Genomic DNA, 24,191 nt, shown 5'->3' with positions numbered 1-24,191 from the left:
TGTGATTTTAAAACTAATTTCTGACAATCACATCACCGACATAGCCAGAAACGCCTTTCGAACTCAAGCAGACAAATGGGAACTTTTTAAAGCAAAATGTTCTGAATAAGTTCAAAAAGTAACATTCCATAGGAGCCTTGGCCGTAGTCAATAAAAAAAATAATTTTCATTTTTTAAATTACCAAAAGACCACTTAGCTGGTATCTTAAATAATATTTCCTCGTATCCATTTCAAATACTTCATTCCATTAATTATCTATTCGATCAAATAAAATCTCATTTCTCCTTGGCCATATTCTTTTTTTGGTAGTATATTCTTTGGATTTTAATACTTATTTTGTTTTTGTTGTTGTTTTTTTTTTCAGTTGTAGCTTAAAATAACTTAAAAACCTTAACAGCAGATGACAGCACACATTTTGTTCTAACTTAAACTTAAACATTAAATTTGGATTCCCGGAATGCGTCCGAAATTGGGGAGAGGTGGGGGAGAGTGACTCGTGTTTATCACAGGAAGACACCAATTAAAATTAGCACCAGTAAAACAATTATTGCTATTAAAATTAGAATAATTTTTTTCTGCAAAATAGGAAGAGAAGAAAGAAAATAAGGGACTTGATCTTACTCCGATATCTAATAAACGACGGAGACATACCTTTCTAGCCTTTTTGTGTAATTTATCAGCCTTATCCAGCTCTTCGGCACCTTTGTCCACATATAAAGTGGCCTGTTGCGCATGGAACTCCACACGTTGTATGACCTCACTCTGTAATGGGAGAATCAAAAAACAAATATTATTATTGGAAGTGTACTATGCAAAGGCGGAGGAGGATAAGGGAGATATTCTCTATATGCAGTAGAAATGTACATTCAACTAGAGATCTTTTATCTTGAACCCCAAATGACACTAATCTCTTATACAAAGAAAAATGGGCCAATAATCATACATTTTTGAAAATAGTTTTAATACCCTCCATCATAGTAAAGAGGGTATATTCAATTTGTCATTCCGTTTTTAACACCTTGAAATAGACATTTTAGACCCCACAAAGTATATATATACTTGATCAGCATAAAAATTCACTCAAATGTGAATTATGTCCGCATGGGCCATGTAGGTCCACGTCTTCGTATAGCCTCCATACAACGGTACCTCCCGATATTCGGTATTTCGATGATTTTAGCGACATTGTTTACCGGAATTGTTTAAAATTCCTCATTTGAAGTTCGTAATGGATATTACAACCTATGACAGAAAATTGTCTGTACAGGTCCATGTCCTCGTATAGCCACCATATAACGGTACCCCCGATATTCGATATTTTGATGATTTTAGCGACATTATTTACTGGAATTATTTCAAATTTTGTATTTGAAGTTCGTAATGGATACTACAGCCTATGGCAGAAAATTTTCTGTGCAGGTCCACATTTTATAACCCCCATGGTACCTCCCTATATTCGTTATTTTTATGATTTTAGCTACATTAAAACATAATTTTTTCAAGTATCGCATTTGAATATTGTAATGGCTTATGACAAAAGTAGCTTATGCAGGTCCACGTCGTCGTATAGACTCTAATATACGGCTACTTTCGGTACTTTTAAGATTTTAACAGAATTTTTAACGGATTTTATTTTTTTGAAAATTGCCAAATTTGTACCAAATGGTGGAGGGTATTCAAAGTTCGGTCCGGCCGAACTTACAGCTTTTTCACTTTTTTAAAGATCCATTCTACCAATAAACGTGAATTTTTTAAAAATATTTTTGAAAGGTCCATTAGACTTGTAAACCTAGATCTGCAAATGATATTTTTCAAAGGTAAATTTGAGGTTCATTATACCTATAAATCTGGATAAATTTACAATATTTTTTGAAGGCCCATTTGACATAAAAGCCTGGATGATGTAAAAATATTTTTCAAAGGTCCATTAGACTTGTAAAAATCAAATTTTTAAGAATATTAATTCAAAAACTGTAAAAATGAATTTTTATAATTATTTTGTAATGGTAAATTAGACTTGTAAACGTGGATTTTTCAAAGGTCCATTAGACATATACACATGCATTTTTAAAAAATAGTTTTTCAATATTAACTTGACTTTTAAACATTTATTTAAGTATATTTATTTATTTAAGTATATTTTTTTTAGTCCCATTCAACCTACAAAGCACATTAGACCAAAACTCATGAGTTTTAATACGAACTCGAATATAGTAGATAGAAAATGGTGGTTCTGAACAAAATGCTTTAAAACAGTAGCTGGGGTTGCCGATTTGTTGGAGTCTGCATTTTCGTGTACCCTTTGGTAGTGAGTACACAAACCCAATGCTGATAGTTGTGGTGGCGGATTGGTCATTCAACACCATATCATAAAAGTTTGAAAGATGTTGAAGGGAAGGAATTTAGATTTTAGGCTATGTTCGTCAGTGCTGCCAATGCTCACAAACCTAATTTTAAATAATTAACCACGCGAAAAAATGATGGTGGCGGATTGGTTCTTCAACACCGTATGATAAATGTTTAAAGGGAAAGAATTTCGATTTTAGCCTATGTTCGTCAGTGTCAACTTGTTTCGTCAGTGAAAACTTGTTTCGTGAAATTGATTATCGTCAAAATCTCTAAAATTGGAAGGGGCATTAAATGTGAAATTGCTATATGGAAATTAAAACTCAATACTTTGAATATTTTTGCGAGGAGTTAAACTACCTTCTAAACTAAAAAAAGTAGGTATAAAATGATGGTTCTGACAAAAATTTTTTAAACGCGTTGCCGAACCTTTTATTGCAAGTGTTGCAAAACGTTGGTAGTGTATACACAAACCGGATGCGAATATTGATGGTGGCGGATTTAAAATTTAACACCCTGTTATTAAGGACACATAACTAGTACAGTGAGTGTTCCTAAACCTTACTTTTTTGCGCCTGACTTATGGTGAAATCGGCTAACCTTAACCTCTGTAAGTTACATTATTTGGATGCTATACCTATATCGATTTTTTTTATTGAGAATCAAGATCCCGTAATACCGAAAATTGTTATATCAAAAAATAAACCAAAGTAAATAACGGAAACAAAATATAAAATTGAAGTTGAAATTGGGTCCAAAAATTTAAAAATACCAAATCAGAACATATCAAATGGGCTTATACCTAAACACGAGAATTATACCTACAATAGGAAGAAAATGGTGGCTCATATATCAGCCTATGTTCGTTATTACAAACACAAACCTAGTGCTGCCAATATCCCTGAAACCAGCGAAACCTGAAATTACAGTTGATCGGAAATTAGATCCGAAACATTGGAAAACTTAATAGGGTCTACTGTCAATAGATGTCCTCCAGAAGGTTTTCACTTTATAGAATCCCCTCAGGTGTCTCCTGCCAATAGAAGACTGTTAAGAGGTCTTGTATCTATAAAATAATTTTGAAGGACTTCTTCTGTCAATAGAATCTTAAAGAAGGTCTCCAAGACTCTTCAGCCTGTTTAAAGAATTCGATCCCTATGTAAGAATTAGACAATTTTCAAAAAAAAAAAAAAAAATAGTACCTCCCTATATTGATGATTTTAGCTACATTATGCACCGTTTTTTCAAGTTTCGCATTGGAATATTGTAATGGCTTATGACAAAAGTTGCTATGCAGGTCCCCTTCGTCTTTTAGACTCTACAATGACGGCTAAATTTGGTATTTATAAGATTTTAACAGAATTTTTAACGGATTTTTTTTTTTGAAAATTGCCAAATTCTATATGGGAGCTATACCAAAATGTGGACCTGCACAGACACTTTTCTGTCATAGGCTGTAGTATCCATTACGAACCTCAAATACCAAATTTGAAACAATTCCGGTGAATAATGTCGCTAAAATCATCAAAATACTGAATATCGGGAGGTACCGTTATATGGGGCCTATACCAAAACATGGACCTACATGGCCTATTTTCAATACCAAAAGTCCTGCAGACATAATATACATTTGAGTAAAATTTTATCATTCTACTTCATTTTGTTCGGAAGCTAGAGTGAGTTCCACAGACGGATAGACGAACGGACATCGCTAAACCGACATAGACTTTTATGCTGATCAAGAATATATATGCTTTGTGGGGTCTAAAATGTATATTTGGAGGTGTTACAAACGGAATGACAAACTCAATATACCCTCCATACTGTGGTGGACAGTATAAAAAAAGATTGCTAGACTTGGATTTCCTGGAGTTACGACGTTTTTATTGTCTTTGTTTGACTTTTATACTATTTTCTTTGTCTACACATGTTAAATTCTTTGTTTCACCGGCTGCTGTTCTTAAGTACCCGGTTTCCAAAGTCTATTAATCCCCTATATTCCCTCCTTACGCTTCCCTACGTTATAAGAAGACGGGAAAATGAGACGTTGGGAACTAATGAAGTTTTCTGCCTTAAGAAGACATTCTAATATCATCTATCTCAAAAAGGCCCCTAAGGGTATTCTGTCTAAAGAACACCTTTAGGGTTTCATAAGTCTATAGAAGATATTAAGGGGGCATTGTGCAACCCTAGACTTCTAATAGTGTTCATCCTTAAAACCACTTTTAATTACAAATGGGAATTCCAAACAATATACGTGACCCACTTACCTGTTCTAGGACCAAATACTGTATTCGCAGAAAAAGCGCGTGAACTTCCTCGATTGACTTTTCCAGTTTCTTCAGTTCACTAAAACGATCTATCAGATCTCTCAGCTTTTTACGCTCCTTTTCAGTTTCTTCCAGAATCTAGAGGTAAAACACACAACGATAAAAGACAAGAACTAAATTAAAAGCAAATAGCCAATAGTTGCTGCAATAGCGTACAATTAAATCAATTCAGACGCTTACATTGCCCACAAATAGACTCGTTGTTTTATTGCTAATCAGCTCTTCGATTTCCTCCTCTGTGGCATTGCAATTGACTGGAAAATAGAATCAATAAATTTCGTATCATCATCGTAACGTGTGTTGGTCAAAGACCAGCACCACTCACTTATTTTCGATTGCAGCTGCAAATGCTGCTTCAGCTTAGTCTCATAGTTGTGTAGGAATTGTTCATTCTTTCGCCAGATGTCGATGTAGTTCTGATGCAGGCCATAGAACAGGGTACGCTTCATGCGCGACTCCAGGCTATAGTCGTTCTCGGGCGGTAGATTGGCACGAAATTCTTGGAATTTGGTCATCAGAATGTTACCCAGGCGGATGTTTTGTTTGCGCAGCTCTTCCATTTCATTGTCAGCTGAAAGGGGAGAATAGAAGTTGAAAGGCGGATTTATTTGACTGTTGACTTATACATACCATTTTTAATGGCCGTAGGTTGTACCATACGCGTCATCGTCTCTAAATTCGCTGCTAATTGAGCCAGAAGTGTGCGTATCTCTCCATACTGAAAATATAACGAATATATATATATTTAGAACAAGGGAAATTCAATTAACACATTTTATTTATTAATTCAGTTTTTTTTTGTGAAGATTAGTAAAAATGAATAAGAAAGGCAATCTCTTAGAAAAAATCAAGATTGACAATAAGAGGAAATTTGGCAATGTGAGTTTAAAATGTTGGATGTTACACTAAAGTAGGTAGTATATGGGGGTTCAGACAAAAAAATATTAAAAGAGTTCATTGAATTGTTGTCGATGTTTGAACTTTGTGTATTCCTGCAACTTAGACATATACTTAACGTTCTGCGTTCTCTGAATGTCTGAAATCTCAAAGGGTGAACTCTCTGACCAACTTATTTCATGGGCAAAAAATTAAAATAGTAGGGATTTAATACCGCACGTTTATAGTATTTAAAATACAGAGTCCATATCTTTGGCGATATACGAAATTGAAAAGTTATATCCACAGTAGTTAGGATATGGTGTTTCAGACTTACCAGTAGGTTCAAGTCTGTAGCTAATGTGCAGTGTTGCCAACCTGCTTAGTGTGTGCACAAACCTAATATTGTCTGTTGTAAAGGCACATAACGCAATAAGATGTAACATTTTTGATTCAATAGAGGGCGTTAGTAGTGAAAACGTATGTTACATCAGCATATCATGACATAGCATTATGTTATAATCTAACAGAGCTGACACTTTTATGTTGGTTTTTGCCGATTTTTATCGATTCAATGTACAAGGGCCTTTTTCGCGGGTTTCCATTATTTGTTGGGTATTTCGGAATAAAATATTTCTGTAACCTTTCTTTATGCTAGGAACACAATTGGAGCGAACGACGAATTTCGCCCTACGCGGCGACAAAATGAGCCGCGAAAATTCGTCGTATGGAACACAATACCGACCAAATTATAAAACAACTGATGAAGTTGTTTACTTTTTGCTCATTTGTTGACTACAATGAATTATACAAGAACACATAATTCTTTACGTTCTCTATTATAATTTCACTTATGTCCATCTTCACTCAGGCGCAAGTACACAAATAAATAAACAAATTAATTATGTTTTTTTTATACGAGTAACAGATAGTAGAGTGACCAAAACAAATTTTAAAGTAAAAAGTAACTTTATTTACTAAAACACATAAAATTCGTACAAGTATGGCCACCTTGTACTGTTTTGTTCGCCGGTCGCCGGCGTATGAAATAGAAATAAAGCTAATTGAGTTCGCGGCGACCGACGAAATTTTCGCCGGTGCCGTGATTGTGTGCACTTCCATATACACATATGTGTTTTATTTTTGACGACGAACATACGCCGCGAAAAAATTCGTCGTTCGCTCCAATTGTGTTCCTAGCATTACGCATTTTGTCAAGTCGACGCCCTAATCGAAACATTAAACAGCAATATGCATTTTGTCCAACCTTTAAAGATATGCAAAGACATATAATATCATAAGATGGGACATTTCATTGTTGCTTTGATTCAATAGGTGGCATTAGTAGTGGATGATTCTATGCTACCATAACAAGGTGACATTTTTGAATACATATCTTTCATTTCTTATGTTTTTTTGTGGGTTTCAGTTTTTTTGCGACTTTAGAATAACATATTTCTGCAATTTTTCTAATACATTTTGCAAACTGAACGAAATAATTTTAAAATGAAAAGTTAAGATGAATAGTTTCTATAGTAGGTACAATATGGGGGTTCAAAAAAAACTGAGTAAAATAGTTCCAGAAATCGGCGCTTGGTGGAAGTATCTGTATTGTCTAGATTCATACCTAATGTGTGGTATTGACAACATACTATTTTTCCAACGTAGCCTATTAAGTAGAATTTTTTGAGATCATAGTTAAAAAATATTATCATATTGGCTGGAACTGATAGCTCTGTTATAACTTCCTTGATAGGTTTGAACAATATAATGAAACTTTTGAATATTTACAAATACAAGCTTTTATATATTTGATTTCGATTCTCTCCTTTCCACGCTAAACCAAGATCCCTTTACAAAATAAGTGGGATGTCAAGCAAGAAGGCATGAATATACACAACGGTGGCAATGCAGAAACACTTTTAGTGAAACCCCATATCCTACCTACTACCATCCGACTAGAAACAATCGAAATTCTTGGCAATTGAATTTTATCTGATTTGGAAGATAACGAACATAATTAAAAGATGCATTCAGTTATTGAAAAGAGATGAATTCTTTTTATATACCCCTTTTTTGTATACCCTCCACCTTGAACAGGAGGGTAAACCTTCGTCTTGACACTATGTACTTTATTCATAATAAATAAAGCATATATTCATAATCAGCATAAAATTGATCGATTGATCGATTTAACGAAGTCCGTCTGTCTGTTGAAATCACGATACAGCCAACATTATTTGAGCTTCAAAATTTGGCAGAACAATTTGTATTGTGTCTAGGATGTTTGGTATTGAAAATGAGATATATCGTTCAATGTTTTAGCATAGCTGTAGCCATATGACTGTACCTCCCGATATTCGGTCATTTGATGATTTTTAAAACTTTTTTCACGAATTCGTCTAAAAATTTGTATTTTTAGTTCGCAATGGGTTTTAGCTCTAGTGGGGAAACTTTGTATGTACAAGTTCAAGTTTTTGTATAGCCCCCATATAACGGTACCTCCCGATATTCGGTATTTTGATGATTTTTGACACAATTTTCAACTGATGTGTCCAAAAATTAGTATTTATAGTTCGCAATGTGTTTCTGCTCTGGTGGCGGAACATATACCACGGAACGTTACCACATTTTTCCACGGATTTGTCCAAAAATTATTATTTGTAGTTCATAATGGGTTCTAGCTCAGGCGGCAGGACACTGAATATTTATTGAGGTCCACGTTTTTCTATAGTGCACATATAATGATACGCACCGATATTTGGTATTTGGATAATCCTAGTCACATTTACCCATGATATTGTTTCAAATTTGGTATATAAGAAGATTTGATAGATGACAACACTTGAAGTATAAAATTATCCATTGAGGTTCCCGTTTTGATATGCCCACAATACAACGGCATCATCCACTTTATGATTTTTTGAAAAGTTTAACAACATTATCCCAACGGACTTACTGGTATTTGTAATTTAAAATGGAACGTTTGAATTCAGATAATTTTATATAAAAATGCTTTCTTCACCCAAAGGACCGACCGAACTTAATGTTTTTACTTGTTAAATCTTTCTTTATTAGACAATAGGTATATTCGTTTTTTTAATTTTATTTTTCATTTTCTACTCTTTGAAGTTTGATGGAGATCCCTAAAAATATATATATTTTCTTGAAGTTCTTAATTTCAGTACATACAACCAGAATTTACATGGAATATTCTTATCCCCTAATGGATTGACCCGTCTAGAACGTAGGGCATTTTTTAAAAATGTTGTGCAATGGTCATAAATATTTGTCAAGGCCGTCCTTGTTTTAGTGATTAATTTTCGTTAATGAACTGTCATAATACGATTGAATACCATTTCGTTTTTTTTAATTAATTTATAACCGCTGACATATGATGCAATAGCGATTATAATACAACTTGTTAGCATTTTCATTATAAATGAAATAAATATAATTTTTCTTTGTTTTAGATGGGCGAACACATTTGAACAAGCACGTGGTAAGTTATGTTGTTATTCATATCTATTTTTAAACGTTTGTTGTATTTTAATTATCAAATTGACAGGCTTATGATAACTAATCTTCTTTTCTTTTTAAATGTCTTTTGTTTATAAAGTTATTGGTCAAGTTCAGTCACATTACATAGATAAGTTCGAAGGTTTTTTTAGAAGGAGCAAAACAGTTTTTAAATTCGATATTCGCTTGGTTGAGGTGGAATAGTTTGATCTTCAATTACTTATTATACAACTTTTAAAATATTGGGAGTAAAACAAACTTAAAATAAAACAAGTAAAAAAACATTAAGTTCGGCCGGGCCAAACTTTTAATACCCTCCACCTTAGGGTAAAGAAACAGTAGAGTCCATTATGACCCACATATACCAACTTTTAGAAAAATTCATTGAAAAATGTGCCAAAAATCATTAAAATACCGAATATCGGGAAACACGGCTATAGCGGGCTATAAAAAACGTGGACCTATACATACAGTGTATCGCCAAAGGAGCTAGAACCCATTATGACCTGCAACTACCAATTTTCAGAGAATTCGTAAAAAATGTGTCAAAAATCATCAAAATACCGAATATTGTGGGGTACCGTTATATGGGGACTATACCAAAGCCTGGACCAATACATACAATGTTTTGCCACACGAACTAGGGCCCATTATGACCTACAAATATCAATTTTTAGACAAATTAGTGAAAAAATATGCAAAAAACCATCAAAATACCGAATATCGGGAGGTACCGTTATATGGGGGCTATACCAAATAGTGGCACCTATACATGCAAAGTTTCGCCACCGGAGCTGGAACCCATTGTGACAAACAAATACCATTTTTTTAGACAAATCCGTCAAAAAATGTGGCAAAAATAATCAAAATACCGAATATCGGGAGGTACCTTTATATGGGGACTATACCAAAGCGTGGACCTATACATACAATGTCTCGCCACACGAACTGGGACCCGTTATGAACTACAAATACCAATTTTCAGACAAATCAGTGAAAAAATGTGGCATAAATCATCAAAATACCGAATATCGGGAGGTACCGTTATATGGACTCTATACCAAAACGTGGACCGATATATGTCAATTTCCATACAAACCATCCTAGACACAATACACATTGCTCTACTAAATTTTGGCGCTCTACGTCAAATAATGTAATAATCAATCAAATAAAAGACGGACATCGTTAAATCGACTTAGAATTTTATGACCAAGTTAATATACCCTCCTTTCCAATGTGGAGGGTATAAAAAAACAAGTAAAATAGTAGGAGTCGGTTTTGCCGACAGATGTATACGCCAGCCTTGAGCTACGATTATTCAAACTGATCCCATTTATGGGGAGTTCGAAGCCGTTGCCGTTGAGATATATGAACATTTTTGGAAAATGTGGAAATATGCGTGAGGTAAGACATATATAGCGGATCGAAGTATTGCATTTTCATACTTCATCTAATACAAACAGAAATATTGGTATGTGCAAAGAAATCGAACATTTATATGCAATTTTATGCGAAATCATAAATTCCCATAAATTACATATTTACCTCAGATTTCTGGTTAAGAGAAACATTTACAAAACATTTTTGTCTGTGGGAAATTTGAGGAGATGGATGGATTTGAATGATAATTTCGCTTTCTTTGAGCGTTTTGTTTTTTTCAAAATCTTGAACCCTATTTGAGGCAGGTACCAGAAGAAATGGTCCGATCTCTACCATCTTTATAAGAGATCTTGTGTTGATGGAAATATTGAGATGTATCAAGTCTGTCTGGAATCGAATGTTAATTTCACGTTTCATGATCTTCATGGAAATACAGAATGTTGACCCTTTTTGGAGGAGGTACCAGAAGGAGTGAAACGACATACCTCATCTTCACAGCATATCTTGAGTTAGTAGAAGTAATGGGATGTGTGAAATATAAAGAGAATCTGATGCTTATTCCATATTTTATAAACGTTTTGGTTATTCAAAACTTTGACCCTTTGTGTGGGAGATATCAGAAGGAAGAGTCTGATCTCTACTATCTTTATAACAGATTCTGTGTTGAAAGAAATATTGAAATGTACCAAGTCTGAATGAAATAGGATGTTAATTTCGTGTTTTATGAGCTTCATGAATATTCAAAATTTTAAAAATTTGTGGGGGAGGTACCTGAAGCAGTAAACCGATATATTCCATCTTAACAGCAAACCTTGGGTTAATTTATTATGTGTGAAATTTGAAGACAATCGGACTATTACGTGATGGAGTGGACTGATATTGTCCATTTTCACACCTGACCTTGCACTGACATAAATATTAGGATTTGCAAAGTTTAAGCAAAGTCAGATTATCGTTTTTCTTTCTGTGCAGAAAATATATTTTTTTGAAAATTTCGACCTTTTGGACTGTACCGTTATATTCCATCTTAACACCAGACCTTGGGTTAATAAAAATATTGTGATGTGCGTAATCAATCAGACTCTTACATCACATTTTATATGAGTTATAATTATTCAAAATGTTGACTCTTTGTGGGGAGGTACTTGATGGAGTGGACCGACCTGGTCTATTTTCGCACCCGACCTAGCACTGATGTAAATATTAGGATTTGCAAAGCTGGAGGAAAATCGGATTTTCTTAGAAAATTTTGACATTTTGTGGGGGAGGTACCAGAAGGAGTGCACCCATATTGGCCATCTCCGAACTCGATCTAAGTTTGATAATTATGTTACGATGTACCAAGTTTGGACTAAATCGGATACTCCCTGCGAAAGTTATCTTGCGCACCAGCCAGACGAACGAAGGACGGACGGACATCGCTATATCGCCTCCAAATATCCTGAAACGGGTTTGGTCCAACGAGACCTGGGGTCTAAAACCGTTATTTCGATCAGGCAAGTTTTTGGCGTATCAAATTAAATATACACTCTCTAGCCATATATCTGAGGATATAAAAATCGGCGAAAAACACCGTTTAAATGAAAACGGTTAAGGTATAGCCCCCATATACGAAGGCGAGGACCTGCATAAGTTACTTCATACGCTGTAATACCGATTCCGAACTTCAAATACGAAATATTAAACAATTCAAAATGTTTAGCTTCTTCCCACTTTGTTCGAAAGATAGCATTATTATGTCGACAGAAGGACATCGCTAAATCAACTTAGAAATTTACACTGATCGCGAATATATACACTTTTTTGGATCAGACATGAATAGTTCGTGGAGGGTACAAAAATGGTGCCCAAATGTTACCTTGAAACTAGCAAATTGTTTCATTTAGAAAAAAAATAGTACCTCTGAATGCCCCAAATTTCTCTACCATCTTTTTAATTGACGCATTGTTTTCGTCACGTGACGAACAACGGAAAGCGCCCCTTAAAATGTTGCAGCTCCCGCTTGCCTCAGCCAGGTCTCAGAGTAGAACATTAAGTGTTTGCCACTCTCAAAGATCACTTGTAGTGGCTACCCTGTGTCGTTGTTTACCAACATTGTGATATGGCTAATTGTGTGTGTGTCAGTTTTTTCTTCTAAAGTTTAAAATAACAACAAATAAAATAATTTTTAATTGTTTTGTTTTTTTTTTTTTTCTTGTTCGCAGAGAAATAAAAAACTGGAATTTTTTAGCTGTAAAAAAATGCACGTCTGTATTTCGAGTGCGAAGCTGTGTGTCTCCGTACACGATTTAGCTTAGCGCGGAGCGGGGTGGTGGTGTGACAGGTTATTTTGGAGCAAAGAAATGTGAAATCTGGTCTTTTATTATAACTTTTATTAAAGTGCTCCAAATGCCATTAAACCAAATGCTCAAGAATGAGGCTAATTTAATTTCGTGTTCTGTTCGTCTGTCCAACTGTCTGTCTGTCAGAAGGTTAATAACTTACCGGATTCAAGATGTCATCGACGTGTGTATTCTGTTGCATTGTTATGGCAGCTTCCAGGCTTTTGCTCTGTTGTTCCGAGGCACCATTGGATTGATTACTGTTGCAGCTTTTGGAACGCTGTGGCAGTGAGCGATCAGCAGGAGCGTGTGCGAGAAGAAAAAAGATGAAAAGAACGAAATTTAACGGAATTTCAATTTCGGAACTAGGCTGTGCATTCGTTGTTTGTGCGCCGTCTGCTGGGCCAGCACTCTTCTATGACTCTAAGCTCACCTGTATTAATTCTGGCAATCGATCTCTTGCCATTTTTCGGCCGTATGTGTGTGTGTCTGTTCAGTTCATGCGGGAGGGAGTATTTTGCTGTTGTTGCTGTTGTTCTTGCTTTCCGAGTGTTTGTTGGGAGCAGAAGGCCCCTTTTACGCTGGCGTTGGCAGCAGCAATTCCACTACACCCAACCACCAATGATTTGCTGTTGTTAATTATTTTTGTTGCTATTTCTGCTCCAGTATTAATTATTATTATTTTTCGTTTTGTTTGTTTTGCTACGATGAACGAAGGTGTTTGTGTTTTTGAGTTGGTTGTTGGCCGTTGCGATTGCGGCCGCTCACATGAAATACGTGAAAATAAGTTTCTTAAAATCAACTAATTACTGTTCGTTTTTTTTTCTCCCGTTCTTTACATTTGTTTTGCCTTGACGGCTGGGTATTTGTTGTTAGTTATATATGTTATCAGCAGGTTGGGGGCTGGAAAACACAGAACAATTGATAAGAATTCGCTTTTTTTTGGATACTTATTTGGCAGATTCTGTCTGGCGTTTCCGTTTGTCCGCTTTAAATCTCCACGGCTTTAGATACCCGCTTTTGTCTGTCTGTGTACCTACTACGTTAACGCAAAGGAAAAATGAAAATGAATCAAAGAAGATTGTTTATTCAGAGGGTCCGAAGACGTTACACTCTAAGTGTAGCCGGAGCAGTGTCACCACACAAAAAATGAAAACATTACTCGCGAGAGTATCTGAAACTGGCGACATTCATTTGCTGTTACATGTGTGTGTGAGTATATTGCCGTGTATCTTTCCTTTCAATGAATGTAGAACGCTTAAATTTACACTAGTTATCGCCTCAGCTACCCGTATTCTTTTCTAGTGTTTGAACAGTCAGCGTCTCCACAGCTCTGCGTCTGGCTGTCTGCCCAGTCATCGCACCACCTAATTGCAAATTTTTTCGTACACATTTGTTTGGCTTTTCATATGAAAAAGTTTACTAGACAAAACCCTTTTGACATCATCATTGCCATTGTCGTCAGAGATACAGGATGTTCTCGATACAAAGAATAGAAGCCAAAAAATCATAAATCAAAAGATATTTGGTTACATTCCTAAATTTGAAGAAGTTTCCATTTGAAATCGGATGGAACTAATGTATGGGAAATACATCTCAATCTTAACCAACTACTTTGCAGGATGTATTTTATACTGACTTTCAGCACAAACTATGATTTCTTTAGAATGCATAACAGGGTCACCACGTCCCACGTTTGTCAAAATCTCTGTATTTAAGGGATATCCATATAAAAGTAAAAAAGCAGCTGAGTTCGGTCGGGCCGAACTTTTAATACCCTCCACCATTTGGAAAGAACTTGAAAATTAAAAAAAAAAAAAAATCCGAAAACTACCACTTAAATGAAAACCGTTATATGGGGACTATACGAAGACGTGGACCCGTTAAGATCTTCCCATACGAAATTTGAAACGATTCCGGCGAATAATGTTGCTGGAATCACCAAAATACCGAATATCGGGATGTACCGTTATATGGTACCTACATACAGGGAAAATATGCATGTATGCAAAATGTTAGCCTTCTACAGCAGAAAGACGGATGGGCAGATAGACAGAATGACATCGCTAAATCGTCATACAATTTTACGCTGATCCAGGGTATATATACCTTGTAGGGCTTGCCATGAATATGAGTTACAAACGGAATGACAAAGCTAATATACCCCCCATAGAATGATGGAGGGTATAAAAACAATTGGCAAGGAGATCCCTATGTCTAAGAATGCAAATGCCGAATTTTAGTAGAAAAATAATAATAATATAAGGCGATACAAAAGTACGGGGACCATACCGAAACATAGATCGTACATCTCCCTCATTACAGCTATTTTTTAAACTTCTGTTAAAATCCTCAAAATACGGAATAAGGGATGGTTATATGGGGACCATTGCAAGCAAATCGAGTGGAAATATGGCTAAAACCTGCAGGATATCCGAAATTGTGAAGTACCGTTATATAGAGTGCGATGCGTTAACCGTGTAACTTGACCTACAAACCACACTGTGATTCTCGAAATCAAGAACGGATATAAGTACATCTTCCGGACAATATGTATACTATCTATGATCAAATTCGGAGGAAACAAGTTAAATAGAATCAGTCGGTGTTGTCGACAGCTGCATATCCTGTGCGCAATCACTGTTCGGTTATTTAAATATATTCACACCAGAAATATATTGAGATTTGCTAAATTTGAAAGTACTTGTATGCTCATTTCGCGTTTTATGAGCTTAACGTTTATAAGAGAATAGAATGCTGCATTCGCATTTTCTGATCGTTGTGATTATTGGGGGAGATACCACAAGGAATCGTCCGATATTTACCATCCTCACAACAGATCTTGCATTGATAGGAACATAAGGGTATGATAAGCTTTCAAGTAATCAGATGCTCATTTCGCTTTTTATTGGCGTCATGTCTATTCAAAGTTTTGACCCGTTGTCGGGGTGGTACTAGAAGAAGTAGACCAATGTAGCCCATCTTCACACTACATCTTGTGCTGGTAAAAATCGGACACATTTCTCATTTTATAAGAGTTATAATTATTCAAATATTGACCCTTTGTGAGAGAGCTATTTGATGGAGTTGGTCGATATTTTCCATTTTCGCAATTGATCTAGAACAGATGAAAATATTAGGACTTGCATATTTTGAAAAATGAATCGGGAAAATCTTTCTAACAAGCAAGATATTTTATTTGAAAATTTTGACCTCTTGTAGAAAGGTACCAGAAGGAGTGGACCGATATTGCCCATCTCCGAACTTGATCTAAATATTACGATGTACCAAGTTTGGACCAAATCGTGTACTCCCATCGAGAGTTATCGTGCGCAGCAACCAACCAGCCAGACAGACAGACGGATACCCTTAAATCGACTACAAATGTCCTAAAACGGTTTAGGTCCAAAGAGGTTTAGGTTTAGGTCCAAGTTTTGGCCGTATCAAATGATAAATACCCTCTGTTACCTTATGGCTGAGGTAGGTAGTTATACACTACAACACTATGTGTTGAAGGGTTTATAAGATTAATAGTTACAAAAAGTGTATAACACATCCATATATTGTTTCTAGACCCGCCATGTAGTGCATCGATCTTCTTACCTCGCCGGCTTAGGTTAGGGTTAAGGTCAGAATAGAAGCCTATTGTTTTTGGAGATGTTCGTAAAATATGTTGGGGATGAAATGGACAAGAAATTATACTGATTTTGATGTCGCTCTACAGGTCCCAGTTATATACGAAATTTTGTGTAGGTTTAGAGTTTATGACAGGGCAGGGGAGAAGCTTGCACATTTGGATGGTTATCTAATAATATTTAGAGGGTGAAATTAACTAGAAATTTTATATCAAAAATACTAAAGATACCGCTCACAACCATTGAGTTTTTGATTCTGAAAGTCACTTCCCGCCAAAACACAAACACTTGAAAATGACACTTCTGAAATTTAAACAATTAAAGACGGAACCGGGCCAAATGTTGATACCCTCCACCATCAGGTTAAGATACCTTAAAAAATAATCAAAATTGTCCACAAAGGAATACGTCTATTACAAAAGGAAGGGAGTAAACGTTGCAGTATGAATTGAACACATTGACTCAATACTTTAGCTACCAATACCACAAATGCTGAAATATTAAAATAATTGTGATTATTTTATTAAACAAAGGCAAATTCGCCTCAGTGGGATCTAGTGTGAGGGTTGTCTGCATTGATTTACACCAACCAGTATCTCCCTTCCCTATCAATAACTTTAGAAAAAAACAAGTAAGCAAAGGCTACAGTCGAGCGGGGCCGACCGTTAAATACCCTACAACACTATAATAAATGATGTAGTTTATATAGGCGAGATACTCGAAAGAATTCCACAAGATATTGTGACAAATAATAAAAGAAAACCATCAGGTTTCGTTCTCTAATTTTCGAATAATAGCAACTTAAACGAATTTGCTTATTTCCAATTTATTGGTAGATCTCGTAAATGGTCTTCCTAGATCTGGAACCAATATTTCCCAAAGACCTATAATCTCTCAGAAGTGGCAAAAGATTAACATTTATTATTGGTTTTTGACTGAAACGCATCTATATGAGATACAGACATTTGACTATATGCGTGCAGAAGTGCGTCTTTCCTGTATTTGTGAATTCTCCAAAAAGTCACATTTTCGTATTTTGTCTACAAAAGTTGGCAAACTATTTCACACATTGAATATTTTTGGATGGCCATCCAAAACTGCTTGGCTTTTGCAATGTCCGGTAACCCCCTTTCAAATTTGCGTGAGGATCGGGCGATAATTACGACTGCCGACAATTTTGCAGTTTTTTGGTCCATTTCAACCCCTAAATATATGGCGATCATCTCCAGAAGAGTAGGCTTCTATTCTGACCCTCATCTTATCCCCATACAAAATTTCGTATGGATCGGGCCATAAATGCGATCTGTATATGATCTTCTGATGTCATAACTACTTAGTTTTGTTAGCTGTAGAAATATTACCAAATGTTTAATTCAAAATGAAAATATGCCAAAGATATGACAAAATTGAAAAAATATGAGAAAATTTTACAAAATCAATATTTTCATCTTTCGAGAGATATTTTTATGCGATTTTTTAGACGTTGTTTCTTTCCTGCCAAGAGGCCATTCTGAATTAATGAGAACTGTCGAAATCAGTTCAGCCGTTCTCGACATATAAGAGATCTTTCAAGCATATCTTCTTCGATAAACATATATATCGCACATATTTTGCTATATATCCGATTTGTTGGATGTTAACATCAATGTAAAGGTCAGAAGTAACCTTGTCATGGCTTTGTGATTTCGCCGGGATTTAAAATATTTGCGGTTTCATGAAAAATTTTGAATTTTTTCAACACAAAATATATGGTCTATTTTACCCGCTAATTATCCGATATTATCCGATGACCACCCAAATTGGTAGGCTTCTTCCCCGTCCTAAACTCTAGCTACATGCGAAATTCCGCGTCGATTGGTCTATAATTGCGACCTGTATAGCTACTGCAAAATCCGACATTTTTTCAGTATTTGGTCCATTTCAACCCCTAAACATTTGGCGATCATCTCAAAAATAAATAGGGTTCTATTCTGGACCAACCCCGACCTCCATTCCAAATTTCGTGAAGATCGGGCCATAATTGCGACCTGTAGAGTGATTACAAATTAACATGGACAGACGGACAGACGGACGGACGGACATACATAGCTAGATCGACTCAGCTCGGCGAGCTAGGATGATCCATATATACTTTCCTATGTGGGAAACCAATATTTCGTGGTGTTACATAATTTTTGGCCCAATCAAACTTATAATACCCCCAACACATAGTGTTGTAAGGTATAATAATGTTTCATTGAATTGTCGTCTTTCGTCTCAATACTTGTTGTGCTTCCAAACAAAGATTGCTATGAAATGTCCAAAATGGGCACGATGATGAGATTGTGCATTTGTGGGAAAACCAGTTGATACTCTTTTATACTTTTGAACGTTCCATAGTCTAGACAAATATTTTAAATGCAAATTTTAGGTCATCAAATATTAGCAATCTCCCTCTTTCCCTGATAGACCGAACACAGGTGCCTTCATGGTTTATAATGGATATTGTATAAACTTTTTCAGATTTCGAAACGAAATCATAAATGTTTTTTTTTTTTAAAAAAGCTGGAGTATTTTCACCATACTTTAAAAAATTAAAAAAGTGACAATCTCCACCATATTACTATTAGTCAGTTCATATACCAAGAGTTTAACATTAAATGCTTTTATTTCATTAGCGTCTTTTATTTATTTTTTTTATATTTACTTAACTAATATTCATGTGGCTTGATCTAAACTAGCATGATTTGAAATGCCGGCTCAGAAATATCCGTAACTGTACATTAATCATCTATACTTCCATTTTATTATAAGACTTGCGAGTGCCTGCTTTTTCGTTAATGAAATATGAGTCATTTATGTATATATGTCTAAATATATGACTAATATACAAAATTAATAGAAAATATGACGATTCTAGCTCTTTTTTCCTACATTCCAAATTTATATTTCTTTCTCGTACACTATTTAGCACGCATTTTCGAAACCCCTACATAATGCTACACTCCATCAGTGACCCTTCATCCCAATTTAAAAAAAAAAACATGTTCCTCAAAAAAAAAAAATGGCACAATATTAAGTACTTTTCGTACTTTTTTAAATCAAATTTCCATAAAACCTAGCCATGTCTCAGAAGTCCGCCCAGAGGTTGATACTACCTAAAAATTTTGAAGATTTTTGGTTAAGCAATTTCGTTTGGGCATTGATGAAACATCAATGAGTCTATCAGTGAATTAGTGTGGTTTAAATCAATCCAATTCCTGTTACATAGTATGGAGGGTATATCAGGTTTGTCATTCAATTTTTAATTCATCGAATTAATCATTTAAGAACCAACAAAGTGTACATATTCTTGATCAGTGTAAAATTTTACGCCGATTTAGCAATGGCCGTCCGTCGGTCTTTCCGTGTGTTGTAATCACCCTAGAGTCCAAACGACATGCGATAGGAAGCTCAGATTTAGCATAGTTGTCTTTTGTCTCCAGGCGAGTCAAGTTTGAAGACAAGCTATATCGGTAAATGTCGATTTAGAGATGTCCGTCAGTACGTCGGTTGTGCACATATGTTTTTGTCAGTAGGCAGGTTAAGTTCGTATGTAGGTCCAATTTTTCACCAAGCTTTCAAGTACAGGTTTTTTTTAATTTGCTCCTTAGAGTTCGTAACGGATTGTACCACTTGTGGCAAATAATTGTCTTGATAGGTCCATGTTTTTCTAAAGCCTCCTTGTAACGGTACCTCTTTATACTCGGTATTCTGAGGATTTAAGGCACATTTTGTGGCGGAATTGTTAAAAATTCACTATTTAGCAGGTTTTTTAATTTGCTCCTTAGAGTTCGTAACGGATTCTACCACTTGTGGCAAATAATTTCCTTGATAAGTCCATGTTTTTCTAAAGCTTCCTTGTAACGGTACCTCCTTATACTCGGTATCCTGATAATTTAAGGCACATTTTTTGGCGGAATTGTTAAAAATTCTCTATTTTGCGTTCGTCATGGGTTCTATCTCTTGTGGCCCATAGTTGTTTATATAGGTCCACTATGACCTATAGCTCCCATATGTTGGTACTACTCGACATTGGGTATTTTTATGATTTTAAACACATTTTTAGGGGAATCGTTTAATGTTCGGTATGTAGAGTAATGGCTCATATTTCTTATATCACCTATAAAGCGACATTTCCCTGAAAAATGTGTCTAAAATCATCAGAATACCGAATATCGGGAAGTACCATAATGTGGGGGCCATACGACAACGTGGACCTATATAAACAACTATGGGTGACAAGAGATAGAACCCATTACGAACTCTAAATAGCAAATTTTAAACGATTCACTACAATAAGTGTCTTAAATCATCAGAATACCGAATATCGGGAGGCAACGTTACACGGAGGCTATAAAAAAACGTGGACCTATCAAGGCAAGTGGTAGAATCCGTTACAAACTCTAATGAGGGAATTTAAAAAAAACCTCCACTTGAAAGCGTGGCTTAAATCGTGGGGACTATAAGTGGACCCACATGACCCAAATACTAACTTAACCTGCCCACTAACAAAATACACACTTGTGCAAAATTTTAGACTTCTATCTCAATATTTTAGACTTCAGAATAAAATTATAAGGTGATTTAGCGATGTCCGTCTATCTGTATGTTCAAATTAGGATAGAGTCCACTTTATCTAGTCTTGGAAGGTATAGTCCCCATATAACGGTATTTCCAGATTTTCGGTATTTTGAAGGTTTCTTCCACAATTTCCAAACAAATTTGATGTTCTCTCCTTACAAAAAATGTTCGAATTAGGTCCACTAATTGGTATAACCCCCCATGTAACGGTACCTTCCGATTTAAGCCACATTTATCTAACGGATTTGTCTTCTATTTTGTATTTGCAGTTCGAAATGGGCTTTAGCTAGGGGGAAAAAAATTGGATATATAGGTTCAACTTTTCCCCGAACCCCCATATGACTGTAACTCCCGATATTCGATATTTTTCCACATTTGTTCACGATTTTTTTAGCGAATGATGGAGGTATTGTATACTCGGCCCGGACGATCTTAATGTTGTTTACTTGACATTTAAAAAACGCAATAAATGACAACCACTGTAGCAGGAAAATTTTATCATCAACTTGACGGTATTTTAAAGATTTTTAAGCAACCGATTTCTCTGAACAGGACCCAATATTCAATAACGATACTTTTATTTTTAACGGGTTTGTTTACCTCATGGTGGAAGGTATTCAAAGTTTGACCAGCCGTTAAGTTCGGCTTTTTACTTGTTTTTTATTAGAATGGGTATTTATTAATTGTGTAATGATTTTTTTCATATTTATTAATTTAGTTTTATAGTATATTTATTTGTTGAGTTATAAATTATTTAATTTTAAATGGCCTCACTTATTTCCCAACGATTCATTGAATTGTAGAACATATATAGACCTTCTATAAAATACATCAATTTCATTTCAATCTTTTGCATTTCAATTTCCACAGATTCGAAACCATGTTACCCTTTCGCAAGGTGTTAGGTATTACTTATTATAATGCCTTCGACGTATTTGAATGCTTATCAACGTTTCGTCCATATGTTTGGGAATATCATTACTTTTTTGCCGCATAGCTCCGGTCTTATCAATTACTCATTTATTTGATTGATATGATTCACACACACAAACACATAGATAGACATATGTCAATATTCACTTTCAAATATTTAAAAAAAAATTCCACATTTTTCCCATATTTAAAGCAAAAAAACTGCTCATCTCATCAATTTGGGCGCCATTTCACTAAAGCTGGATACCACTGTAGCTAGACTTGCACACCATTATGTATTGATTGATTGATTTTTACTTTGCTTTTTCTTCTTTTTCAATTTTCTTATTCACTTTCTTTTTTCACGGTCATTATACCTTAATTCTCGCTGTGGGTTTGTCAGCTGACACTAAGCGCGTTACGCTTCTCAAATCTCGCCGTGAGGTATTACGGATTTCAGTGTTGCTTGAGACGAGGTTCGGTTTTGATTTACACTCACGCTTCTTTCAATCGTGCTCGCATCGTACTTTTTCGCGACACAATTGTATCTTCAAGTACAGACGAGTGTCTGTGAACTTTAGTCCGACTAACTCTCACTACTCACACTGACTAACCGAATGAAAATCAAATTTGTTCTTCCAATTTTTTTTTTTTTGATATGCGGTGATGGTGATGGTGGTGTTGTTTCTTGTTCTTACTCTGCTACGTTTTGTTTTCAAACTAAGTTCGAAGCTTGCGTATTTTAGTTAGTGGCGTAGCAGAGCGAGCAAATTAACACTTGGCTGTTATGATTTGCTTTCCGCTGATCACGATTAGTAAATACTCTACTTAAAGAGTGATAAGTACACCTTTTTCGCCACCAACCAAATTAGCCATTCCCATTTGGCTAAGTAATTGCAGCTGGCGCTGTTGTTGCTGTCTGGAGCTTTAGAAAATGTTTAATTCTCTATTGGATTGCCGGAGAACTTCTCCAGACTGAGACTTGGGAGTAAAATGAACTCAAGTGTGGCAAACTAAAAGTGAATTTGCTGTTATATGATTTTTTTTTTTCATTTATTATTTACTCTCGTGTAAATAGAGTAGAAGTTTCGTATTGCTTTGAAGATTATTACAGGCATGACTCAGTGGATGCGGTTTAAGTGGAAATAGTTGATATTAGTCAATGTTGATGCTAGTTGGTTATGATTTCTTATAATAGATACATTCTATCACTTGAGAAATATCTTGCAATGGAAAGACTTACTCTGAGCAAAAATTAAAAAAGAAAAAATATGAATATCGGGGTTTTGAAGGGTAAGTAACTTAAATAGAAAGGACAAATTTTTGTCACAGAGGAACATAGAACGCCAGGACCTCTTAAAAATGCTCTTAAAAATGCAGAATCTTCACCAGGATGTCCTTGGGCGTCCAAAATTTGGGTCTTTCGTGTATAGAATTTTTAATTTTTTTTCTGAGGCAAAGTAGTAATTCAAGGTCAAAACAGTCGAGGTAATTTTTTTATTATTTTCTATAGGCACGAAATCGTTAAAAATGTAAACGTATGCATATGAACTTTCTATGAAGGGTACTAAAAGGTCGAAATATAATATTCGTACACATTGTAAGACAATCATGATTTTTTTCACAAAGTCTGGCTTGTTACTTGTTATTTTATGAAAGCATGACTTAAAATTTGATAGAAACATTGTGATATTTGAAGCTTAAATAATCTCGGGATATTGGATAGAGAGAGTTATATAGATATCCAAAATTTACACTTGATCTTTAAGAGAAGAAAATTATTATTATTAATTTCATACATTTTAGGTGGTATTATCTATCATCATTTTAACTTTTACTAAAGACCAACCTAAATGAGTGGACCATTTTTGTGCCTGCTCGAAGTTTGATCAAAAATATTATGATTTATATATTATGGAGAAATGTGAACGCGGTTAGTTTTATGTGAGACTGGAGATTTTTTAAAAATGAATTAAAAATGTGGGAGAACTACCTGAAAAATTGAATCCATATGGCCAGTCCTGAACCAAATTTTCATGGTATGAGGCAAGATTTCAACTCGTCAACAATTAAACTTAAACTCGTCAAACAATTAAATTATCATGTATTAACGACGCCATCAATATAACATTTTTTTATATTATAAAATATTTTATGTGTCGTTGTTAAAGTTCGACCTTAATTGATATGATAATGGAATTCTCTCCTAAGAATCGCAAGTGATAGATAAGATAGGAATTTTTTTTTAATTGGTCTTTTAAGATTT

At 35.1% G+C, this 24,191-nt stretch overlaps 1 protein-coding gene across 3 annotated transcripts; it reads right to left on the bottom strand.

The window, feature by feature from the left end:
- Window positions 1-291: 291 nt before the first annotated feature.
- On the bottom strand, window positions 292-22,920 carry LOC101892045 (syntaxin-4). 3 transcript variants are annotated; one of them, XM_059121707.1, is made up of 9 exons: window positions 22,774-22,920; window positions 13,210-13,679; window positions 12,940-13,056; window positions 5,308-5,395; window positions 5,003-5,248; window positions 4,858-4,931; window positions 4,618-4,755; window positions 653-763; window positions 292-576 (listed from the first exon to the last, which is right to left on the bottom strand). In XM_059121707.1, the coding sequence occupies exons 2-9, from the start codon at window positions 13,240-13,242 to the stop codon at window positions 505-507; spliced, it is 879 nt and encodes a 292-aa protein (XP_058977690.1). In that variant the 5' UTR covers window positions 13,243-13,679; window positions 22,774-22,920; the 3' UTR covers window positions 292-504. The 3 variants fall into 3 exon arrangements, with proteins under 3 accessions (XP_058977690.1, XP_058977691.1, XP_058977689.1); XM_059121708.1 differs by lacking the exon at window positions 22,774-22,920 and adding an exon at window positions 22,425-22,548; XM_059121706.1 differs by lacking the exon at window positions 22,774-22,920 and adding an exon at window positions 22,303-22,533.
- Between the last annotated feature and the right edge of the window lie 1,271 nt (window positions 22,921-24,191).

This window comes from Musca domestica, unplaced genomic scaffold, assembly GCF_030504385.1.
Source record: "Musca domestica strain aabys unplaced genomic scaffold, Musca_domestica.polishedcontigs.V.1.1 2, whole genome shotgun sequence".
Classification (NCBI taxonomy): Eukaryota; Metazoa; Arthropoda; class Insecta; order Diptera; family Muscidae; genus Musca; species Musca domestica.
Note: the sequence above shows the minus strand (reverse complement) of the source record. Positions and strands in the feature narration are given on the sequence as shown.